The sequence below is a fragment of the Rattus norvegicus genome, chromosome 4 (assembly GCF_036323735.1).
Source record: "Rattus norvegicus strain BN/NHsdMcwi chromosome 4, GRCr8, whole genome shotgun sequence".
In the NCBI taxonomy this organism is placed as follows: domain Eukaryota; kingdom Metazoa; phylum Chordata; class Mammalia; order Rodentia; family Muridae; genus Rattus; species Rattus norvegicus.
Genome location: NC_086022.1, coordinates 19,901,441 through 19,924,638, shown reverse-complemented (window position 1 = coordinate 19,924,638; position 23,198 = coordinate 19,901,441). Strand labels below are relative to the sequence as shown.

Genomic DNA, 23,198 nt, shown 5'->3' with positions numbered 1-23,198 from the left:
CTGTTATGTTTAGAGAGACCAGATGGAAGAGAGGGAATTGATTGTCTGCTCCTAGGAACAATGCTACTCTGACCATGGTTCAACTTCTAGGAATCACTGTCATTTACTAGCTCAGCCACCTTCCCCTCGGTTGCTAAGTTACTACTACTTTATTCTGTCAGCTGCTCACACTTCCCCTCTCTCCCAACACCTCATACACTGATCTGCCCGCTCTTTGCACAAATGTGTCTTAAGAGTCTGATGCTTGAACTGGTAGGGTGAAAGAAACCTTTTATATGTACTGCTCAAATGATCTCATACTTTGAAGATCAGCACTCATTATTTTTAAGCAATACTATTAATTAATTAATTAGACAACCAGGTGGTGATTATTTTAAGTTTTTTTCTTGGAATGTAAAATCCAGTTTATGTCAGTGATTTTCCTAAGACTGCAACCCCTTAATACAGGTCCTCACGTTGTGCTGAAACCAACCATAAAATTACATGCATCGCTACTTCATAGCTGTAGTTTTGCTACTGTTATGAACTGTAATGTAAATTTTTTAGAGATAGAGGTTTGCCAAGGTGTCGATGCCCATGTGTAGAGAACCACTTCTTTGTCTTAGCTTAAAGACTACAAGCACTATTGCTTAATGTCCCTGAAAACTAAGCCTCTGTACAAAACCGTATACTGAATGCAAATTTATTGGCTAGTTTATAAATTGTGTAAACTGTTACATTGGAAAGATGCTGTTAATAGCAATTATGACTTCAAATTAATTTACATTATCCTTTCAGTTGTGGGAATTAAAATTGACGTAAACTCCTGGATAGAAAATTTTACCAAAACTTCAATCAGGGATCCGGTAAGATTTTTTCAAAGTTGTTAAAATATGATTAATAGTCTCAATGTTCACATAAGTAAGTATGATCCTTGAGTAGGAGCAAAGTAAGTTTCCAGTGCCACTACACTTAAATAAAAGTAACAATTCCTATTTGCAATGTTTGCTTTTTCCTAGGCAATGACATGAAAACTGTTTTAGCTTGACAACTTGAAATGTTCATACAGGCACATATTGATACATATCTTCTGGTTTTAAAATGGAAGCACTAATATTTTCTTATAAACTATGATTATGTGATCTTATTTAGACTAGCTAAAATTATTCCTGGCTGTTGCATTATAAGAACATAGCTATTAGATTCAACTTGTTTTAAAATGCAAAATGATTTTATTCATTCATTCATTTATTTATTTATTTATTTATTTATTTTTAGTGTGCTGGTCCAGTTTGTGACTGCAAAAGAAACAGTGATGTAAGAAAACTTTTTAAAATATATTTAACTACAGTGTACTTCTTTCTCTTGGTTGCTCAATAGCAGACATGTCAATGATTAAAGAGATTCAGGGAATTTGTTTTTATCTAATGATAGTAAGTTCTATAGAAAACCAATTTATATGGATACTATCAATGCTTCTTCAGAAAATATTTATATCCTAAGGGAAGGAGAAGAACCGTGTCTATGCGAACCATAGTCTGGTCATGTTTGTAAGGCGGAGCCTTCTGAACATCTTCAACTTTATTTGTTCTTGAGGAAGTTTTTGACCATGCATCCTATTGGTCTTGATAGTAGTCTGCATTAGGGAAATGAACTAAATACTGAAAATATACTTTCTTTTTATTTTTTCCTTTTATTGGATATTTTTTATTTACATTTAAATGTTATTCCCCCATCCCATCTCCCTCCCCTTCTTCTATATGGGTGTTCCCCTCCCCATACACCTCCCCTCTCCCCCACCCCAACATTCCCCTACACTGGGGGAGGCAGCCTTGGCAGGACCAATGGCTTCTCCTTCCATTGGTACCCCAACAAGGCCATCCTCTGCTACATACGGAGCTGGAGCCCTGGGTCAGTCCATGTGTGGTTTTTGGTTAGTGGTTTAGTCTCTGGGAGCTCTGGTTGGTTGGCATTGTTGTTCTTATGGTGTTGCAAGTCCCTTCAGTTCTTTCAATCCTTTCTCTAATTTCTGCAACGGGGGTCCCATTCTCAGTTTAATGGTTTGCTGCTAGCGTTCGCCTCTATGTCTGATATACTTTCAAATTATCTATGTCCTCTGGGAAAATGATGGAGCAGCGTGCTGACCTTCCTAAACACCTGTTGCTTCCTTCTCATAGGTAATGGACTGTGTCATTCTAGATGATGGTGGATTTCTTCTGATGGCCAATCATGATGATTACACTAATCAGGTATGAAGTTCAGTTTCCAAAGTGGCTTTCCACAATGCAAATCAGAAAACCCCTTAGGGTTTTTAGAAACTGATGACTGGTTTCATTTTCATCACAAAGTAGATGTCAATCTTGCTTTCCTTTGGTAACTGACTTGACTTTCAGATAACAGAAGCTACCATTAGAGCAGATAGTTAAGGATTTTAACACGAAATGAACTTGCCTTCATTCTTTTAACAATTCAGAAATTTGTTAAACAATTCAGAAAATTGTTAAAAAACAATACAATCAGTTGGTAATGTCTAAAGTTGTCATATGTCCAGATCCAGTTTCTAGACTAAAATTTGAAAATTGGTCATAAAAAGCTATGGATTCTGGATCTCTATTTCTAGGTTTTCTGTTTATACAAAGAGCTCCCAGCATGAGCCCTTTGTCTGACTAAGCATAGCTTCTCTGCCAAAGGTAGGGGTTTATGAATATTCCTTTCTTTGAGGCTCCCAGTTCAGGGCACAGCCCACTGGTGTGAGTTTACAAATACTGAAGGTATTTGGCTTTTTTTTTTTTAGTCCTGTTTACCATTGAAAGCTATAAGGTATAAGATGTTTTTATATATGGTTATTACTATAAGTCAAGTCAGTTAAAGTATCTACCATCTCAATTACTTTGTCTTGTGTGCTAAGAGAACCAAAGTGTACCCTTTGTCTATTGCTGGCATATTAACTATTGTTCTCTCTTGGCAAATTTTGCCCAAGGTACTGAAACTGTTTCCTTCCTTTCCTGCTTTTAACCCCATTCTTTTCACCAAAGGACATCTAACTGTGACCTTCTTGTGCTTAGCAGTGGCTTAGGTGTCCATTTCTCCCACAAACTTAATTCTCCAGTAGAGCTTCAGATTAAGGAGAGTCTCTAATTTAATCTTAATTCTTGAACATCGGCAAAGGCAGGTTGTCATTTGCTTAAATGTACAAACTGGCTTTCCATTTTAGTTTCTTATAGTAGGTTAATTTTTCCCCCTCTGTATAGTTCAGGTATTGAGGTTGTTTTAAAATTGAAACTATCGGACATCTCTTTCTTTTCCAGATTGGACGTTTTTTTGGAGAGATTGACCCGAGCATGATGAGACACCTGGTTAATATATCACTTTATGCATTCAATAAATCATATGACTATCAGTCTGTGTGTGATCCAGGGGCAGCACCAAAGCAAGGAGCAGGACATCGCTCAGCCTATGTGGTCAGTAAAACCCGCAGTTGAGCCAGTTCCTTTCAAGAGGACACTTATACCAGTGTACACAAATATAATAAATCTCAATATATTTATTTTATATCTCATAGCCATCGATTACAGACATACTCCAGATTGGCTGGTGGGCCACTGCTGCCGCCTGGTAAGTCAAGAGTTTGTTTTCTTACAAAGGAAAGAAAAATGTCAGTAAAATAAATATTCTTTGACAAGTGAGTTGTGTTATGGGTATTATTCCTTCCTTTCCTATAAACATGTTAGAAATATCAGTTATTTCTAAATGATTACCTTAAACATATTTTTCCACTTTTTAATATGAAAATACTGATAAGTTCGAGAAAATTTCACCCTCTTCAGAGACATTTTAAGTTACGTTTGTTCCTGATGATTTCTTATATGTATGGAATCCATTTTGATTCTACCCTTTTTTATTTCCCTTCCAATGAGTCTGTCTCCTTCCCTACAAATCACTTAGCCATCTTACCATCATTTTGTTTGTGGTACACTGAGTTCACAAAGGCCATATGAGTGCTCATGGGTATGGAACTATCCAGTAGCCCCTGACGAGCTTGTCAATGGGTACACATCTGAAGGTAATGACACTCCTTCTCCCGTAATCCATCTGCAACCAATACTTTAGTATGCATGGGTGAGAGCCCAAGATCCTTCCTTTAACCCTGACAGATTTCCAGCAGGTCCAGTCTTTTGTAGGCCTTGTGTAGGCACCACAGCTACTGTGAGTGTGTGTTCGTCAAAGCTATGCGAACCAAAGAGAGAGCACAATGTAGGACTTCTTTTTGGTTTCCAGCTGTTAGATTCTTTAAGTCCCCTCTTCCATGATATTCCCTGAACTCAAGAGAGGGTTATGTCAATAGCCTGTGCAGGACCTTGAGGAGCCAAGAGTCTTGGCAATCGCTGTAATTCATGGTAAAGATGAGGCACATCTCTGATTGAGGTTGAGAACAACAGTTGTCTGTGAGTCTAAACACAAGAGCTTGCCATCATATGAATTAAGCTACACAACAATAAGCTTACCCTGCGGTTTATATCCTCTCTGGTCATGGGTTTTTTCTAGATTTTGTGACCCAGCTAGAACTCTCAATTTGTGTCTTTGAATATTATAAATTAATCCTTAAATTCTAAGAGTATCTATGTATAAAACATGATAATTATCTTTAACACACAAATAAGATCCATATTCATCCAATTCAAATCATGGAAACTAAATTTTCTACCTTTTCCCATTAACACAATCTTGGCAAAGGGTCGCAACCTCATATTGAAGTGACTTCTGTTTGTCCTGTGATGGCGCTCTCCATGCCCATCATCCCCCACTCCCTTCCACCCCTGAAGTTCAAATGTGTAACCTGCTGAAACACTGCAAGAGTGTGGGAATCACATTCCGATCATCCAAGTCACTCAGCCTCCTCCTATGTGCACGATTCCTTCTCCTTTCTTCTCCTTCTGCTTGCTTCCTGTGTACCCCATCTTTCTGGGTTTATACCTCATGCACTGAACTGCTTCAGCCTTATTCCTTTGAGTATTTAGCATTTGGGTGATAAAATCAAGTTTATATCATTTTTACTAAAATGATAAAAATATTTCAATTTTTAAAAATCCCATTTTTTTGAAAACCGCTACTTGACAATATGATAGTGCTATTTGTATGTTGGTATAACTAAATATTCCTTATATTATAATAATCCTGGAATACTTGCCTTTGTTCTATTTTCTGGCCAAACCTCTCTGTTATTGCCACTAAACTAAATTCAGTTCCAGGATACTATGAATTAAACTTGGCACAATTACCATTTATTGTAAAACTAAAATATGTTGTAGTTCCCTATATAACTTTAGGTATGCCACATTACAGACGAAGCTCAAGCCTGAAGTTCAGATAGTAGTTTTTGTTTATATGTCTTTATTGTGTTATAGAGTTTCAATAACTGAAATAAAAAGAAAATTAAGGCTATAAAAGTTCATGGACCAAACATTCTTCCCCATAGAGTCAACATTTTTGCACTTTATATTAATCACCAAGCTTCTTCACTCTTGTTCATCTCTCTTTTGGTCCCAAAATCTTGACCTCGTGAATCCTTGATCTTTCACTGATGGGAATCAAAGGTGTGACATTTTTAACAATTCAAGAAATATGCAAAATGTCTTAAAGTTTCTATTAAACTATATTTTTTTCTGAAAAATGATAAAATGAGACGTGTGTCTATTTGTGCATTCAAAACTGCTCAGTATTTTCTTATAAAATATTGTAAAGGAGAGTGTCTAGCTGTTTCTCAATTCTTCATTCAAAATTTCAGGTCTATTCTCCAGCAGCTACTCTTGAGTTTGACATTTCCACGGCTCCTTGAGGCAGGTATGTCAAAGAGAAGATGAGGTCATTGGCACAGAAGTCCATTTTTCTTTTGATGCCAAGTCAATGCAGCAAAGACATAGAGTTATAGGGTGTTTGTGTGTGTATGTGTATGTGTGTGTATGTGTGTGTGTGTATGTGTGTGTGTATGTGTGTATGTATGTGTGTATGTGTGTGTATGTGTGTGTATGTGTGTGTGTGTGTGTATGTGTGTGTGTGTGTGTGTGTGTGTGTGTGTACACACAAGTGCATATGGCCGAGCGAAAGAAAGGGATCATCAAACTGATAGTTTTGATACTCCGAAACTTTTATTTTCCTATGATTTACAAGTTTCATAGTTCACATTGACATGAATTTTGTAGATTAAATATTAATTTATTATTTAGAATAGTTGCAGGGCAGGCACCTTTTAATGACAGCCAGGCAGTTACTCAACGGTAAACCAACCTACCATAAAAAGTCTTTGTGCATTAACTTGGTCCTTATGAGCAGTGACTCGAGGAAGCTTGGTGTCTCCTGGTGGTGATGGTCTTTGTTTTGGCTCCCACAGTTGAAATGGAAGAGGATGACTTCACAGCTTCCCTGTCTAAGCAGAGCTGTATCACAGAACAAACTCAGTACTTCTTCAAGAACGATACTAAATCATTCAGTGGTTTACTGGACTGTGGAAACTGTTCCAGGTAATTTGTGCCTTCGTGTCAAGTAGTTCTTGTTTACTAAGGACAGCATTCAGGCCTGATTTGAATGCATTCTTATAAATAAGATCAATATTAAAACTTTTATAATACAGATTTTACTTATGATAATAACTTCAATCACATAAGACTTTCTTTTTTCATGTGTGATCATTAAGAAGGTTGTCAGAAGTTAGAGGCATCATTGTTTATACATTTACCCTTGTTTGACATGAAGAACTAAATGTTACTTTTGATTTGAAATTGAAGTCTCTGAAAAGCATTTCTCTGAGGGTTGTGGTTAATGCTAGCAAACATAAGACATCTTTAAAATGTGTTGGAAGACAGAGGAAATGCCCTTGGCTATGGTGGGAGAGAAAAGAACGGGAAGATGGAGCTTTTGAAAGGTCTGAGGAAACTGTTAATCGAGGTTTTGGGGTCCCTGAGCCTCAGTTTACAAAATACATAGAGTTCAGAGGTTGGGGATTTAGCTCAGCGGTAGAGCACTTGCCTAGGAAGCGCAAGGCCCTGGGTTCAGTCCCCAGCTCCAAAATAAAAAAAAAAAGAAAAAGGAAAAAAACAAAATACATAGAGTTCTTACAGAGATGATGACAAGTTTTTCCAGAAGAATGTTAACAGAAAAGAAACAGGAGGAGGTGAGGTAAGCCGAGATTCTGGAAGTGCCAGGACAGGTGCTGGGAGTTGAAAAAGTTAGTGTGTAACAATCACAAAAACAATTTTCTTCTTACTTTATGGGCATAACCAATAGGTATGGTCAGTGTGTTTGTGACTTGATTCTGTAAACTGTGTTTTCAGGGAGGCGGAGTTTTTGGAGAGGTACATAAAGGGAGAAGTTACACACGAGCTATGGATAAAGCTCACTTTATTTAAAAATGAGTCTATAGGGCTTTCAAGTTTAGAAAATGGTACAACACCATACACCTGCTTCCGGAGCACTCCCGCAGCACCATGATGTTGCACCAATTGTCCAGTAAAGGCAACGTGTGTGTGCAGAACAGGGAGGGCAGAGATTCATCTCACAGATGACTTAAAAGCACAACGTCACTAGAGTTACCCTGTGTTGTTTCCCCGTTTCAAAAGGAAAAGCCAGTAAAACTCCCCTGAAAAGGTGAAAAAGATCAGGTCCTATATTTATATTTTCATTTTGTTTTCAAAGGAAAATGGAACAATTCAACTAACACTGGGCGTGGTGCTTAAAGCAGCACATCTGAGCTCTGCAAAGTCCATCGCCAACTGTAGGCACCTGTTTACATTTTAATTAGTTCTATATCACATTTGAAAGAAAAATTTTTTTACCATATTGGATAAACAGAAAACATTTATTCCCTCAGAGTAAGCCTTTTAGGAGCACTGATCTGCCCTTTATTCTGGGCATAGTTTGATAATATACTTTGTCCTTTTTTTCTACTTTGGGTATCTGCAAAATAAAGGGTTGCTGGTATATTGCCAGTAGTAAATGTCACCATTTCCTGAAAATTGAAATCCAAACACTCAGGCATTTGGACCATAACTAAATAACACTATTTTATAATTAAGACTAACAACTTTAAATATTTCAGTATATAAAAGATATTTTTATATAACCTTGGTTTTGTAAAATATTTTTGAGATGGGAAACGTGTTTGTGTCAATAAGTAAAAACATGGTGATCTTCTAGTTACACTCATTTTAGTGTGTGTGCATGTGCGTGGGTGCGTGTGTGTGCGTGTGTGTGCGTGTGTGTGTGTGTGCGTGCGTGCGTGTGTGTGTGTGTGTGTGTGTGTGTGTGTGTGTGTATTTTTCCTGGATGGTGATTCATTTTTCAATAAATTGTTTTATCTTTCTTTGCAGTAACTAAGGATGTTTGAATGATTTCTGTTCTGTTTCCCAAAAAGACAGTGTTCCCTTAATGAGCTTCTCTAACGTGTGTTTGCAGGATCTTTCATGTTGAGAAGCTTATGAACACCAACCTAGTGTTCATAATGGTGGAGAGCAAGGGAACATGTCCGTGTGACACGCGGCTGCTCATGCAAGCAGAACAGACTTGTATCCTTTGACATGGGAGGTGTTTGGAACAGACCACCTTAAAGCAGTCAACACTGAAGTCTGCCATCCTGTTCATGCTCATATAGAGAAAAATAGTGCAGTACTGAGACTTTGGCTTAAAGGTCAAAACCAACCACATGGTTCAGGAACTATGGGAAAATTTAATTCAGACATTTATTACTCTCTCAGTTCCTCATACTTGAAATGGTTCTGTTGGCTGAGAGCACTGGCATAGGTGGATTTTGATTGATTTCAGAAATATATATATATATATATGTATATATATATATATATATATATATATATATATATATATATATATCACTGCACTTTTGAACCATGTGGGGGAAAAATTATATTCCGTTCCTTGACAAGCCTCTTCAGCTGATGGTCCAGATCCTTGCGACATGGTTAAGCAGCCCAGATACCGAAAAGGACCTGATGTCTGCTTTGATAACAATGTGCTGGTAAGGGCTTTTATTACAATAAAATCTTATAATTAATTGTCCTCTTCCACAAAGAGCCTAGGAGATATGTTTTCATTTTTAATGTGTCATTACCATAGTTTACCTCATTTACATGATGTACTTGCTAGCAAACAAACCTTTTCCATTTCAGTAGATTTTGTGGTTAGCATAAAGTTAGGAGTTGCTTCTTCTGTCTTTCCTTTCATTTTACAATAAACTTTTTAATAGTGTATACAATTATATTTAAGGCATAATAATGAATAATAACCTGTGGAAACTTTTAATCACTGGAAATCTGTTGCCTACCTTAATTTACATTCCAATCCTGAACTATGTTATTTGTATTATAATTAGTATATATTTAGTATTAAAAATGCGTTATAAGGGGGTTGGGGATTTAGCTCAGTGGTAGAGTGCCTGCCTAGGAAGCGCAAGGCCCTGGGTTCGGTCCCCAGCTCCGAAAAAAAGAACCAAAAAAAAATGCGTTATAAGTCGTTATTATCCAATTATTTTGTTCTACTTTCTCCTATATCAGTTTTTTCTTTTTTAAAAAAATTATTTATTTTATGTGTATGGATGTTTTGTTTGCACATATAATCTGTGCACCTCATTTGTGCCTAATACCCAAGGAGGCTACTAAGGGCACATATCCCTTGGAACTAGAGTTAAATCTGGTTGTGAGCCATCCCAGGAGGACTGGGAAATTAACCCAGATCCTCTGAAAGATCTGCACTAACCTCTGTGACAAATCTCACTCCACTCAAACTACGATCCTAAACCATATTCATATTAAAGGTACTTGCTAATTGTTAAGGAAAGCATCTAGGAAAAAGTGACTGAGAGTCATTTCAAAGCAAATGGGTTAGACTATTTCTTTCAGAGAACCCATGATATATTACAGCCCCACCATATTATCAGACTGTCTGTATGAAATCCCAACACGGGATGCTAGCAGACCAAAGTCATAGCACACATGAGGATGGTATGCCAGCTCCCTAAAACATTAGTCAGTGATGGTTACTACAACACATTCTAACAACCTACCAACAGCATTTCACAAAATCAGAGCACATTCCTTTTTTTAATTTTATTGGAAATATATTTTCCATACTATATTCTTGGTTACTGTTTTCCCTTCCCCCATTACCCTTAATACTCCCAGTTCCCCCTTCCCTCCCATCCCAACTAGATACACACCCTATCTGCCTCTCATTAGACAAATAGAATCTAAGGGGTAATAATAAAATGCAATGAGATAAAGCCAAAGCAAGCAAACTGGTGGAGAACAGAACAGCCAACACAAACAAGAGCTAAAGAGAAGGCACAGAGTGTATGCAGACACAGACACACTTTCACACACAAACACAAGGGACCCCATAAAAACAGAACACCACTAGTCATAATAGATATGCAAAGAACCTGTAAGATTATAAAATTGCTTTAAGCCCTGATACAATATTACAAGACAAAGAACATCCAAAGATGCCCTTAAGCTCGTTCTGTGTTGACCACCTAAAGCTGGGCATAGAGCCTGCACCTAAGAGTGGTTTGTTTTCCCTAGGAGACTTCCTTGGAGCAAACTAATTTTTCATTCCCAAGTGGTTACCAACGGGAGGTAATTTCTGGGGTAGGGATATGGGCCTGTATTGTGGCATGTAGTTCCTACTACCTACTACCCTGCATTAAGCTCCTGGTGGGCCAAATAACCAACCCCATCCAGGTTTCCTTGAATCCGTGGATGAAACACACACACATTAACTTATATATGATATGCTTTAGCTCCATGGCTGGGCTCTTCTAAGCCTTCCACGGCTATCATGCCTTACTTTTCACTCCCATCTCAGCACTCTAAATCTGCCCTTAACTTCAGCTTCATTTATAATCTTCTGCCTGCTATCTCAGGCCCAGTCGGGGAAGTGACCAATGGCCTTTCTGCCTGGCTCCCTCTGAAGCATGGCAAATCCTTTCCTCTCTCTTGTGTCTCCTAACCTGCCTCCAGGAAAACAACAAGTCTTGCCTATTCCTCCCAACCGTTATCCACTAGCATGTTTATTGTTCTATCAAGAACCAACTGGGGAACAGGACCTTCAGTATTCTCACACAGGCAGATTCCCATTCAAAGCATGAGAACAGCTCCCTACATGTGTCCACTTCTTTCAGCCTTAGAACCACAACTGGTGCAGAGCCATGCAGGCCTTATTCATGCTAAAATAGGCTCAGTGAGTTATTATCCAACTATTTTGTTCTACTTTCTCCTATACCATTTCTAATTGTATCACATATTAGGTTGTTGTCACGTCCCTCAAGTGTCTTAATTTTTAATCTTAGACAAAATAGAGCATTAAAACTAATGTATAGTATTTGATGATGATTAATTTTTCTAAAATTTAGCTATATTTTGACCTATTCTGTTATACTCATAATATACATATATTCAGTTTGATCAAATGTATATATGTATACATACATATATACACATTTACATATATATGCTTATATATGCATATATACTGTATATGCAATATCTTTGCTTCTAAAATTAACTTTATTTACAAAGATGATTATAATCAAAATATTAGTATTCCAATTTATTTATTACTTTCACTGTACTACTATCCAATTCCCTAATTTTTCTGTTTTTTTATTTGCTTGCTTACATACCACAATGAATATTCAAAAAACCAGGCCACTGTCTTCTTGTAATTGGTATTTTAAAGTCATGTTGGAACATCAGTGATTAATGTGTATTTTCACAGGTGTTTTGCTTAAAATACAGCGGTATCAGCCTCAGAAATAATAACATAATTTCCACAGTAATATATTATGTAAATAGATATGTGAATTAAAAACAAAACATTGTTCTAAAACTGCAATCAGGAGTAGAGGAGGTAGATCATGGGTTTAAATCTGAGGAGATGAATTTGAATTGTCTATACCCCCATAAAAGCCTAGACATAGTTTCTGGTGCCTGGTGCCTGGAATGACAACATTTGAGAGTATAGATAGGCAGATCCAAGACTCACTGGACATCCAATCCTGCCAATACTATAATTTTCTAATTCAGAAAGAGTCACTGTCTCAAGGAAATAAGCAGATGCTGATAGAGGAAGACACAAGTTGCTCTGCTCTCCTCCTTGTCACATTTAATGTTACTGTCACATGCTACATAAGACAGACAATAGATAGACATACAGGTAGGTAGGTAGATAGATAGATGGATAGATAGATGGATAGGTAGATAGATAGATAAATAGATAGGCATTAGAATAATCATGAAACTAATTTAGATAAAAGTGGGAAAGACAGTCATCATTCTTCCCTTTTTTTCAGTGCACAATTACTAGAACTGGTGATCTTGATTTAATTACTTAAAATACATAAAATTAGTGGACCATTTCAGTTTCATAGGGATTTCTGAGACAACCATTCTGATGTTTTTCTTCTTGTTTATCTTTTTATTAAAGCAAATCTAACTTAATTAGAAGCTTAGAATTTATTCCCCAAATACATGTGTGCGTACTCTAATATTTTAGTATAAAAGTTCCCATATTCTGAGCCCAGTCTATGTACTATTATTTGTATCTTGGCAAAAATGGCCATTAATCTTTAATCTTTGGGGAAGAGTCTGAATTAAGAAAGCAAGGTGCTGAATAGCAGCTGCAGGGTGCATCTGTGGTCCATGTTCCATTTGTTGTCAACGCTGTTTTGTTTCTGATGCTCTGGAATCTTTGTCACGATATTGCTACAGCAGCATTTCTTCTATCCTTTCTCTCTTTTTTCTTTTTTTTTTATTGGATTTTTAAAAATTTACACTTCAAATGTTATCCCCCATTTCCCCTCCAGAAATCCGCTATCCCATCCCTTCTGCCCCTGCTTCTATGAGGCTGCTCCCTCACCAACCCACCCACTCCCTCCCTCCTCCCTGCCCTGGCATTCCCCTACACTGGGGCATCAAGTCTTCCCAGGACCAAGGACCTCTCCTCCAATTGTTGCCCAACAAGGCCATCCTATGCTACATTTGCAACTGGAGCCATGGGTCTCTCCATGTGTACTCTTACATTGGTAGTTTAGTCTCTGGGATCTCTTGGGGGGTCTGGTTTGTTGACATTGTTGTTCTTTCCATGGGGTTGCAAACCCCTTCAGCTCCTTCAATCCTTCCCTTAACTCCTCCTGGGGACACCATTCTCAGTCCAATGCAATGGTTGGCTGTGAGCATCTGCCTCTGTATTTGTCAGGCTCTGGAGAAAACTATATCCGGCTCCTATCATCAAGCATTTCTTCGCATCAGCAATAGTGTCTGGGTTTGGTGACTATTTATGGGATGGATCCCCAGGTAGGAAAATCACTGGATGGCCTTTTCTTCAGTCTCTGCTCCATCCTTCGTCTCCATTTTTCCTCCTGTGAGTATTGTGTTCCCCATTCTAAGAACTGAAGCCTCCACACTTTGGTCTTCCTTCTTCTTGAGCTTCATGTTGTCTGTGAATTGTATCTTGGGTATTCTGAGCTTTGGAGCTAATATCAACTTCTCAGTGAGTGCATATGTTGTTTTATGTTTGTTTGTTTTGTTTGTTTGTTTGTTTGTTGGTGATTAGGTTACTTCACTCTGGATGATATTTTCTAGTTCCATCCATTTACCTATGGACTTCATGAAGTCATTGTTTTTTAATAGCTGAGTAGTATTCCATTGTGTAAATGTACCACATTCTCTGTATCCATTCCTCTGTTGAAGGACATCTGGGTTCTTTTCAGCTTCTGACTATTATAAATAAGGCTGCTATGAACATAATGGAGCATGCGTTTTTGTTGGAGCATCTTTTGGGTATATGCCCAGGAGTGTTATAGCTGGGTCCTCAGGTAGTACTATTCTCTGAAGAACTACCAGACTGATTTCCACAGTGGTTGTACCAGCTTACAATCCCATCAACAATGGAGGAGACAAAAGGGCAACCAACAGATTGGGAAAAGAGCTTTACTAATCCTACGTCTGATAGAGGGCTAATATCCAATATGTACAAAGAACTCAAGATGTTAGACCGCAGAGAAACAAATAACCCTATTTAAAATGGGGTACATAGCTAAACAAAGAATTCTCAACTGAGGAATTTCAAATGCCCACAAAGCACCTAAAGAAATGTTCAACCTCCTTAGCCATCAGGGAAATGCATACAAAACAACCCTGAGATTCCACCTCATACCAGTCAGAATGGCTAAGATCAAAAACTCAGGTGACAGCAGATGCTGGTGAGGATGTGGAGAAAGAGCAACACTCCTTCATTGTTCTGTCCTTTCTGATTGATCCTCTGGTATTCATAGATTAGGAACCTCCAGACTGGTGTGAGAATATTAGTAAGAACAGAGTACACTCATGAAAGGATAGGCGAAGCAGAGGGAAACACAGGAAATAGCCACTTTTGCTCTGAGATAATTAAACAATAGTTTTATAGTAAAATACTTATTTCATCATATCAGTCAGAAGAGACATTAGCCATTTGTAGAGAGGGTATTATAAAGCAAGCCTTCCAGGACATCACATGAATGTAACTGTGAACTGTAAACTATATCTTGACTATGTCTTCTTTAATTAGCAATGTAAAGGGAGAACAAAAGCAATCCTAGGTGATGTATTTACTAATAGGCTCTTAAGAGAGGTGCACCATTAGGCAGTTTCACAAAAGCATGTTGCATATCAAAATAAATATGTACAACTATGGCACCCAGGATTTTATTAACATTAATAGTAAGCTGACCTAAGAATATATGTTCTTTCTACTGTAAAAAGCTCTTCAAAATCAGGTTGATTGGTCTCATGCTGTCAGTGGGATTTCACTGTTGAAAAGCCAGAAAAATATGCTGAAGTTTCTTCTATCCACTTGGGATTTAGAATTTCTTAAAAGTATATATCATTTTTTTTCATAGCAGGGACTTCTAATAACTTCTAACCTACCATTTCCCCAAGTGAAGCAGACTTGTGTCATCACCATATGAGGTAAATAGGAATAGAAAAGAAGATTTAAAAAAACAATGATGAGCCAGGAAATATTTTTCAGAGTTCATATATAAAGCATAAAGATATGTTTTATATTGATAAGAACTTCTATGACAGCATCCAGTCTTCAAGTATTAGCAAGTTGTAGTTGTATCCTGATTCTTCATTCCAACTGACAGTTAGGTGTGTCTTTAGACTATGTTTGATTCATATATATTTATGAAAATTATTTTTTAATCCAAAATTCAAATGTAGCTGCTGTCCTTAGTAGTTCCTTACCTGGATAGAAAAGTAGGCTGAAGAAAAGAAAAGTAAAATGACTGAGACGCAGGGCACATTGTAGAGAATAACAGTGTTACAGGAGCAGATCAGACAAGAGAGAGAAGGAGGATGAAGGAAAAAAATAGCTGCAAAGGTAGCTTTGGCTCCAGACCACAGTCAAATCTGTGATCCTTAGTACACAGTGTGAACTGTGGTTAGAGCAAGATGAAAACTCTTCAGACATGAGGTGCAAGGAGCTGATTTCTGGTTCTCAAGAGGAAAGTTTGCTGAAGAAGAACGGAAATAATGAGAATGTGGGGTAGAGAAGCATGAGTGAGGAGTGTTGGCCGTGTTCCTGAGACAGTGAGCAGTAGGATTCGGAGATGGATTTTGAAGCCAAAGTTGAGAGAACATGATGATGGTTGACTTGAGAAAGAGAGGAATCTCAGATTGCCTCTGAGTCTTTGGCCTGATCTGTGTAAAAGTACTATGTAGGGAATTATCTACATATGATCTACGCTAAACGTACAATGTAGGGATCTGGAAGGAATCACCAAGCTTGGCATTTAAGTTTTTAGTCTCCGCAATATAGACAAGACAGTTGGTGATGTTAGAGTCAGAGGAGAACTAGGCTTATGGTAACCTGAGAGTTATTTGTAAGTAAGGTAGGTGAATTTTAATGTTAGGTGACTTAAATAAATTAAAACAAAAGGCAAAATCCAAAAACAAAACAAACAAACAAGATGGTTGAAGAGATGACTAAGCAGTTAGAACTGTCTGCTCTTCCAGAGTACCTGGGTTCGATTCCCAGCACCCACTTAGCAGCTCACAATTCTCTGTAACTCCAGTTCCAGGGGATCTGGCACACTTACACACACATACATGGCAGCAAAACACCAATGCACATAACATAAAAATAAGTAATTAAAATATATATATATATATATAAATATATTTTTAAAAATGACAAGAGGAAACTAAACTTTGGAAAAGCTCACTGTTTAGAGATCCTGAAGGGAATTAGGTCTATTCAAGGAAAGTAGAAGGCCAAACACATTTCCAGAAAAACTGGAGGTGTGTTATTCACAGGAATTTATTATACAGCATTGTGTTTTCCTGAGATGCCAAAAAGGTAAGTACTGATTGTCTAACCAGCTAACTAATCAGAATTATTGTCTTACAACTCTTTCCATTTAAAGGCAGCATTTAATGTTAAATGTTTTCCTCCATACATTACTGTCTCAGCACTTTGTGAACAAGAGAGCGGCTATGAAATTATTCCTAGCACAAATCAAAAAAGAAATGTTGTTTACTCTGCTGCAAGGCTGGAAAGGAAGTAATCAGATGGCCCCCAGTCTTTAAAAGTTTAGACTCGGGTTGGGGATTTAGCTCAGTGGTAGAGCGCTTGCCTAGGAAGCGCAAGGCCCTGGGTTCGGTCCCCAGCTCCGAAAAAAAAAAAAAAAAGTTTAGACTCTGTAAAGTTATTCTACAAAGAAGACTTACATTTGTTTATGTAATTTATTTCAATCCATGGAAGACAAACCTTGGATCAATGAATTCTTTTTTGTTTTTGTTGTTTTGTTTTTGTTTAATGAGGAAGAGTTTCATAGCCCCAAATGTCCTGGAACTCAATCTGTAGATCAAGCTGGTCTTGAACTCAAAGATCCACCTAAATCTGCTTCCCCAGTGCTGGGATTAAAGGTGGGAGGCACTACTGCTGGCTTGGATCAATAAATTCTAAAAAGATGCTTATGAGAATTAGTGAACATGACTCTTTATTAAATCCAGTACAGTAGGAGGGATGTTAAACTGGAAAATGTTATAAAGTAAAGAACCTGGGAACAAAATGACTGGGTTCTTAGGGATTCAATTGAGCCTCTCCTGCTCTGTGGAGAACTCCAATAGGTGTGTTTAGGCACTTGGTGGAGCACTGCATGGTTCTGCACATAAGCTGCACATCTCTTCAGCTTAGTTCTTTGTCTGAACTGTATGTTTTCAAAATTTCCATGTATTGCTTCAGTGTCAAATATGTTTTTTCCTCCATCTTTATTAACTTGGGTATTTCTTACTTACATTTCAATTGTTATTCCCTTTCCCGGTTTCTGGCCAAAATCCCCCTAACCCCTCCCCCCTTCTCTATGGTGTTCCCCTCCCCATCCTCCTCCCATTACCACCCTCCCACCAACAATCATGTTTACTGGGGGGTCCAGTCTTAGCAGGACCAAGGACTTCCCCTTCCTCTGGTGCCCTTACTAGGCTATTCATTGCTATGTATGCAGTTGGAGCCCAGAGTCAGTCCAAGTATAGTCTTTGGGTAGTGGCTTAGTCCCTAGAAGCTCTGGTTGCTTGGCATTGTTGTTCATATGGGGTCTCAAGCCCCTTCAAGCTCTTTCAGTCCTTTCTCTGATTCCTACAACGGGGATCCGGTTCTCAGTTCAGTGGTTTGCTGCTGGCATTCGCCTATGTATTTGCTGTATTCTGGCTGTGTCTCTCAGGAGAGATCTACATCCGGTTCCTGTCAGCCTGCACTTCTTTGCTTCATCCATCTTATCTAGTTTGGTGGCTGTATATGTATGGGCCACATGTGGGGCAGGCTCTGAATGGGTGTTCCTTCAGCTTCTGTTCTAAACTTTGCCTCTCTATTCCCTGCCAAGGATATTATTGTTCCCCTTTTAAAGAAGAAGTGAAGCATTAGCATTTTGGTCATCCATCTTGAGTTTCATGTGTTCTGTGCCTCTAGGGTAATTCAAGCATTTGGGCTAATATCCACTTATCAAGGGGAATGGATTTTTATTTCTTGTTTTTTAACAATATAAAGGATTCTTTTTATCATGGCAGTGAAGTTTTCAATTAGTAATTATTATATCCAAAGAATGTATTATTATTACCTTTTTTTAATCATTAGCAGAATTTCAGACATTTGTCAAATGGTACTAGGGTGGAGACCACTATAAAGCAGTTTCTGCACAGTGAAATCTAGGTCAATAGTGCTCTGGTCTCAGGGAGAACAATTCTACCATGGAGGTTCAAAGGTGGACCAAATATGAATTCATCTGAAAGCTGCTTTTCTCCATAATTTATTCCAGATAGTGACACTACTCATTTGTTTGTATTTCTAACAGGAGGATTATACCGACTGTGGTGGTGTTTCTGGATTAAACCCTTCCTTATGGTCTATCTTTGGACTCCAATTTATACTCCTTTGGCTGGTATCTGGCAGCAGACACTATCTATGGTGACCCTCTAAACCCATGATCTGCAACTTAATTCCATGCCCTGCCAAAACATGAGCCCTCAGTTACATTAAAATAGAGCCCGTTGAAGAAGCTCCACAGAACCTTAGCTGGGCCTCTACCCTGATGTAACTGTGAGGCTTAGATTCCTGACCATCGCTGGCTGCATGTCAGGGTGTTGGAAACTGAAACTCGTGTGAACATGCTGCATCATCTGTGTCCAACATCAAAGCAAAGCTCTACTCATTCTCTGTGGGAGGTTTGGGAGTTCGCTGTTGCACTGTTGGAGATTACGTGGAAAAGGCTCCCCCACGCAGGCCTTATGAAAAGAAGCAGTCTTGACTTTGACCTAGCATTTCAACCTGCTGCAGTTTTACCAAGAAGAAGAAGGAAAAAAAAAAAAAGAAAACCTCAGTGAGGGCCAATGGTATTTTTGCCTTCACGTGTTTGCTGTTCAGAAGTAATTTGTGTTGTGAGTAGATTTAAACAGAAAGAGAGGGAGGAAGGGAGGGAGGGAGGGAGGGAGAAAATACATTGGTTTAAACTGATGAAATACAAACTAATGGCTAATTTTCTACCAAAAAAAATTGCCATGAACAAAATGCCTTATAAAAGAATGACTTCTCTGCCAAAAACAAAACACAACTGTGACCAGTTGAATTTGGGTAAGGTATGAAGTGCTGGTTTGAAACCAAGGAAGGAAGGGATAAGCTAAAGGTGCTTGTGGGTGAAATTGGAATTCATGATACATTTCCTCATAAATGTAAGCCCTTAACTGCGTGATGTAATGTCCCTTTCGTTCACAGTAAAGTCATGTAGTGCTAGGCAGATATTTAACACGCTCTAAGAGAAGCTTGTTGGGGGGAGGGGAAATGTTTTCCTTGTGGTTAATGAACTTGGGTTGCCAAGGGTATTTTGCATGATGCTGCTGCTATTTTAACTTTCGGGTTTGTTTTTCTTCTTACTGTAGAGTATAGTCCATTGACAAGTTAACTGGGTGACATTATTGTCATGTAAGAACCTGAACCTTGCAGTGTACATGCATTTAAGTCATCCTTAACATGTTGTTAAACTACTCTGAATATACTGTGCAATGGAAATGCCGAACGGCTGGGTTAGGCAGACGTCGAAGTGAGACTTCATGGATTTTATACAGACTCATGCTTTTGCCTGAAATCCTATGTACAGATATTTTAAGTACATAAATCAGATTTAACACATTTATTTTTTGAAAGGTACATATACGTTCTCAATGAAGATTTATCCTAGGTTTCCTCTTTGTTCGTCTCCATAGTAGCATGTACAATCTAGAAACTGCTGCTCTTGCTGCCTCTGCCCCTCCATTTTGGTATGATCATATGACCGAAATTCCAATACAACTTCATGAGGGTTTTTACATTAACCTGAACAAATAGGAAACCTTGAATCTATGTGTATGCACATGAACACTTGATTGTGAATAATAAAATTTGTTTTTATACAGCCTCCTTGGTGAAAAGCATTAGTGTAGTAGATCAGAAATTTCATTATAGATTAATATGGTAGCAAAACTTTATTTATGCTTCTAAAAATTATTTTCAGGAATAAACAGTATTTGAAGAATGGGTAAAAACAATGAATGTGTCTAGGGAGAGTAATTTTACTGAATGCTGAAAGTATACATATATTTTTTATGGTCAATGAAATTTTCTTTTCTTTTTAGTTAAACATGCCAAGTATTGGTGTGTGCATATGCTGGAAATTTTCATATATATTATTTTTCCATCTGAGTTATTTATGTTCTCCAGCATACTTTAATATGCTCCACATATCAGTGTTGCAGTCAACACTTTAACATAGTTCATTGTTTTGATTATAGCTTTGCATCCATTGTAATTCCTTCCAACCACCATGCTATCCTAAGTAACATTTGTGTACATCTTGTAAGTTAATATTTTGCTTTAACTTAAAAGGGAGGTAGGGGCAAGTGGAGTCTCTCTGCCAACTATTGTCCTAAGAAATGGCATCAGTCACCCCTTCTAATGTGTTGTCACTCTTTTAATCTTTTCTTAACTGCTGTTCACATTTTAAAAAGTAAGAAGGTGGTGGAAAGGTAGAAGACATATGTTTAAATCATGCTGTTTGTTAATTACTTCAAACGTAGTATTACCCTTATAGCTAGGCTCTTTTAAATCATGCCCACGTTGGGGAAGGGAACAGCTGGTTTGCACATATAAGTGATGCACATAAAAAAACATTAAATTGCTTCTGGCAAACAACAGTCTGCCTTAAATTATGTTTAAAGTGGATTGACTACGTATTTCACGGCTAATGTCACTTACAGAGTGTACTAACACCAGTGAAATTATTGTTGTATGTACCACTGTTGAACTCGGTGTCTCTGGGCAGAGCCCTGTGTGATTTGAGTTCTACATCCTTACAAATACATACATGATACCTAATTGGGCACAAACACGCCTCTGACTAAAATTGGTTTTTCATGACAGATACTAATACTTGTGCTTTCCAATATTTTTAATGACAGTAAAACTCATCCCATCAAAATGATTATATTAAATTTTACATTTTTTTTTTTGCAAATTCTGTTGGCCAAAAATAGTACAGTCTATTCCCAGAAACCAAACTATAGAAAAGATCATTTTAAAAAGCTTTTAAACTGTTTTCACTTAATTGTTGCTATCCTCATGTAGCTCAGTGCACTTTATCACGTAAACAAAGTCAAAATGAGTCCTGCAATGGTGTTGAGTAGCAGAAAAGAATTTTTGCATAAATGGTTTCATCTTTTCTTCATTTGAACAACCAGCATTACTGCCGAACACCAATCGTGGTCCACATTTGTACCAGGTTTTTAACATGACATAGTTAGCAAGTTTGATTGACGAGATTTTTAGGTCCTGGGCCTACAAGATTTTAGTATGGTCTTTTTTCATGTTTCTAATGCTTGAAGCATTACTGCTTACCTTGGGAAACACAGCATTGCTGCCATTTGTAAGTTTTCCTATATATAATATTCCTTTTATTAACTGTAAAACTGGCCTTACGGGGTTCAAATAGGCAGTATCCCTTTTAAGTGACCTTTGCAACCCAAGTGTTACTTGCTTATTTGATGCTCTCTTGTACTTCACATCTCATTTGAAAGCCTGTCTTGGAGTCACCAAAGCTTCAATCCTCATCTTAATTTAAAACCAATGGCACAGAGTATAACCTAGCGAGACACAATGGATTTTGTGATTTTGTTTCTCCACTTGCCCCAAATTCCAATTATTTTATCATTCGCTGGAGCTTGCATTGTTCTCCATGGCAGAATGTTGATATGGTCACTATCTGGTGTATATTTCTGTAAAGAGCAAATCACTAAAACAGAACTATCAGGTCATGAAAATGGCCAGAATTTTGCAGAAATAGATTGCTGTTACGGGAGGTTTCATCTACCTTGTTTCTAGTTCACACAAAAAAGAACCATGGAAATTCCACTGAGACTCCTGGCATGCTGTCCGGTGTAAATGCCAATTGAGTTTCCAATGTGACCTGGCCAAGCTGTTCTTTCCTTGTGCGGTATGACTGTGGGATCATGTTTTAGGGATTCTCTTCATGAAATGCTCATTGTGCATCAAGCAAAACGCCAAGTGGCTTTTGTGAACAACAGATTTTTTTTTCTCCCCCTTATTATGTTCTCTGGACACTTTTGTGGAAATTAACTAGTCGGATGAACACATTTTGTAAAAATTTGTATAATACTGTTATAAAAAATATTTATAATCCCAGAAAATGTTGTGTTAAATCTTGTGCAAAAACAGTATATTCAGAATAAAAGTTTATCATTGAAAATCACCACACGGTTGGGTCTGTGCCTTTCTTTAAAGATCCAGTAAAGGGATGATAGTCTTTTAGAAAGCAGATCTCTTGTCTGGATGAAGAGAATTCTAGATTGCAGAAATAAGATTTGATTTTAGAAGTGTGCTTTTACCCTCACAGACCTCATTCACCCATGAATACATAGATGATGATTCTTCATGTAACTGATCCTCCTTGACTGTGCATTCTCCTCTGAGACTTTGAAGAGCTTAATACACTTGATAAATAAGACAATTTCCTGGTGGGAGAAAACCATATTTCTGGGCGTGTTTAAAGACTTTTGAGCAAACAACACATCTCACATGTGCACATCATTGATAGACCTTGGAAATATAAATGTTTCTCCAAATTATTGGCAGTAAATCTTAGATATGAGATTAAAAGACCATGCAGAGTACTTTAAAGGGACAGGCATAGTAGTTTACTGCTTGCCTCACTTCTCTTCACCTCTTGAAGTAAAAGCCTGATTGTGTAAGGAAGCTACTGCAATACATGTTCCCTACTTTTTTGCACTGAAGTATTGCATAAAATAGAACAAAATAACATCCCACATTAGAGTTGACTGTTGTGTTTGAGTAGAGGCAATATTACAAAAAAAAAAATCTCTCTGCCATCTCTAATCAAGGCATTTTAACAGACAGACAAAAACCTACTTAAATGTATAAGGTAAATCACATTTGTTTTTTAACACATGGCTTCATGTGACACAAATTTATCTCCTCAGTCCATCTTTGCTCTCCCCAGAGACCCTCATTTCCTTCATCAGTCGTCTTGGTCCCCCTCCATCTTTACACATGGGAACCTGGCTCCCTCAATTCTCTTTTACAAAGCTATTTCAACTTCTCTTCTCTACAGCTTC

At 37.7% G+C, this 23,198-nt stretch overlaps 1 protein-coding gene across 9 annotated transcripts in view; it reads left to right on the top strand.

Annotated features, from left to right (window-relative positions):
- Cacna2d1 (calcium voltage-gated channel auxiliary subunit alpha2delta 1) overlaps positions 1–22,315 on the top strand; it is a 427,964-nt gene extending 405,649 nt beyond the window's left edge. For 6 of the 9 annotated variants that reach the window (XM_063285606.1, XM_063285608.1, XM_063285607.1 and 3 more), the window contains 10 exons: positions 778–845; positions 1,258–1,296; positions 2,157–2,228; positions 3,288–3,440; positions 3,542–3,594; positions 5,765–5,820; positions 6,368–6,497; positions 8,428–8,537; positions 8,922–9,004; positions 18,374–22,315. In XM_063285606.1, the coding sequence (XP_063141676.1) occupies positions 778–845; positions 1,258–1,296; positions 2,157–2,228; positions 3,288–3,440; positions 3,542–3,594; positions 5,765–5,820; positions 6,368–6,497; positions 8,428–8,537; positions 8,922–9,004; positions 18,374–18,490 (881 nt within the window). In that variant the 3' untranslated portion in view covers positions 18,491–22,315. 9 annotated transcript variants of the gene reach the window in all.
- Positions 22,316–23,198: the final 883 nt, after the last annotated feature.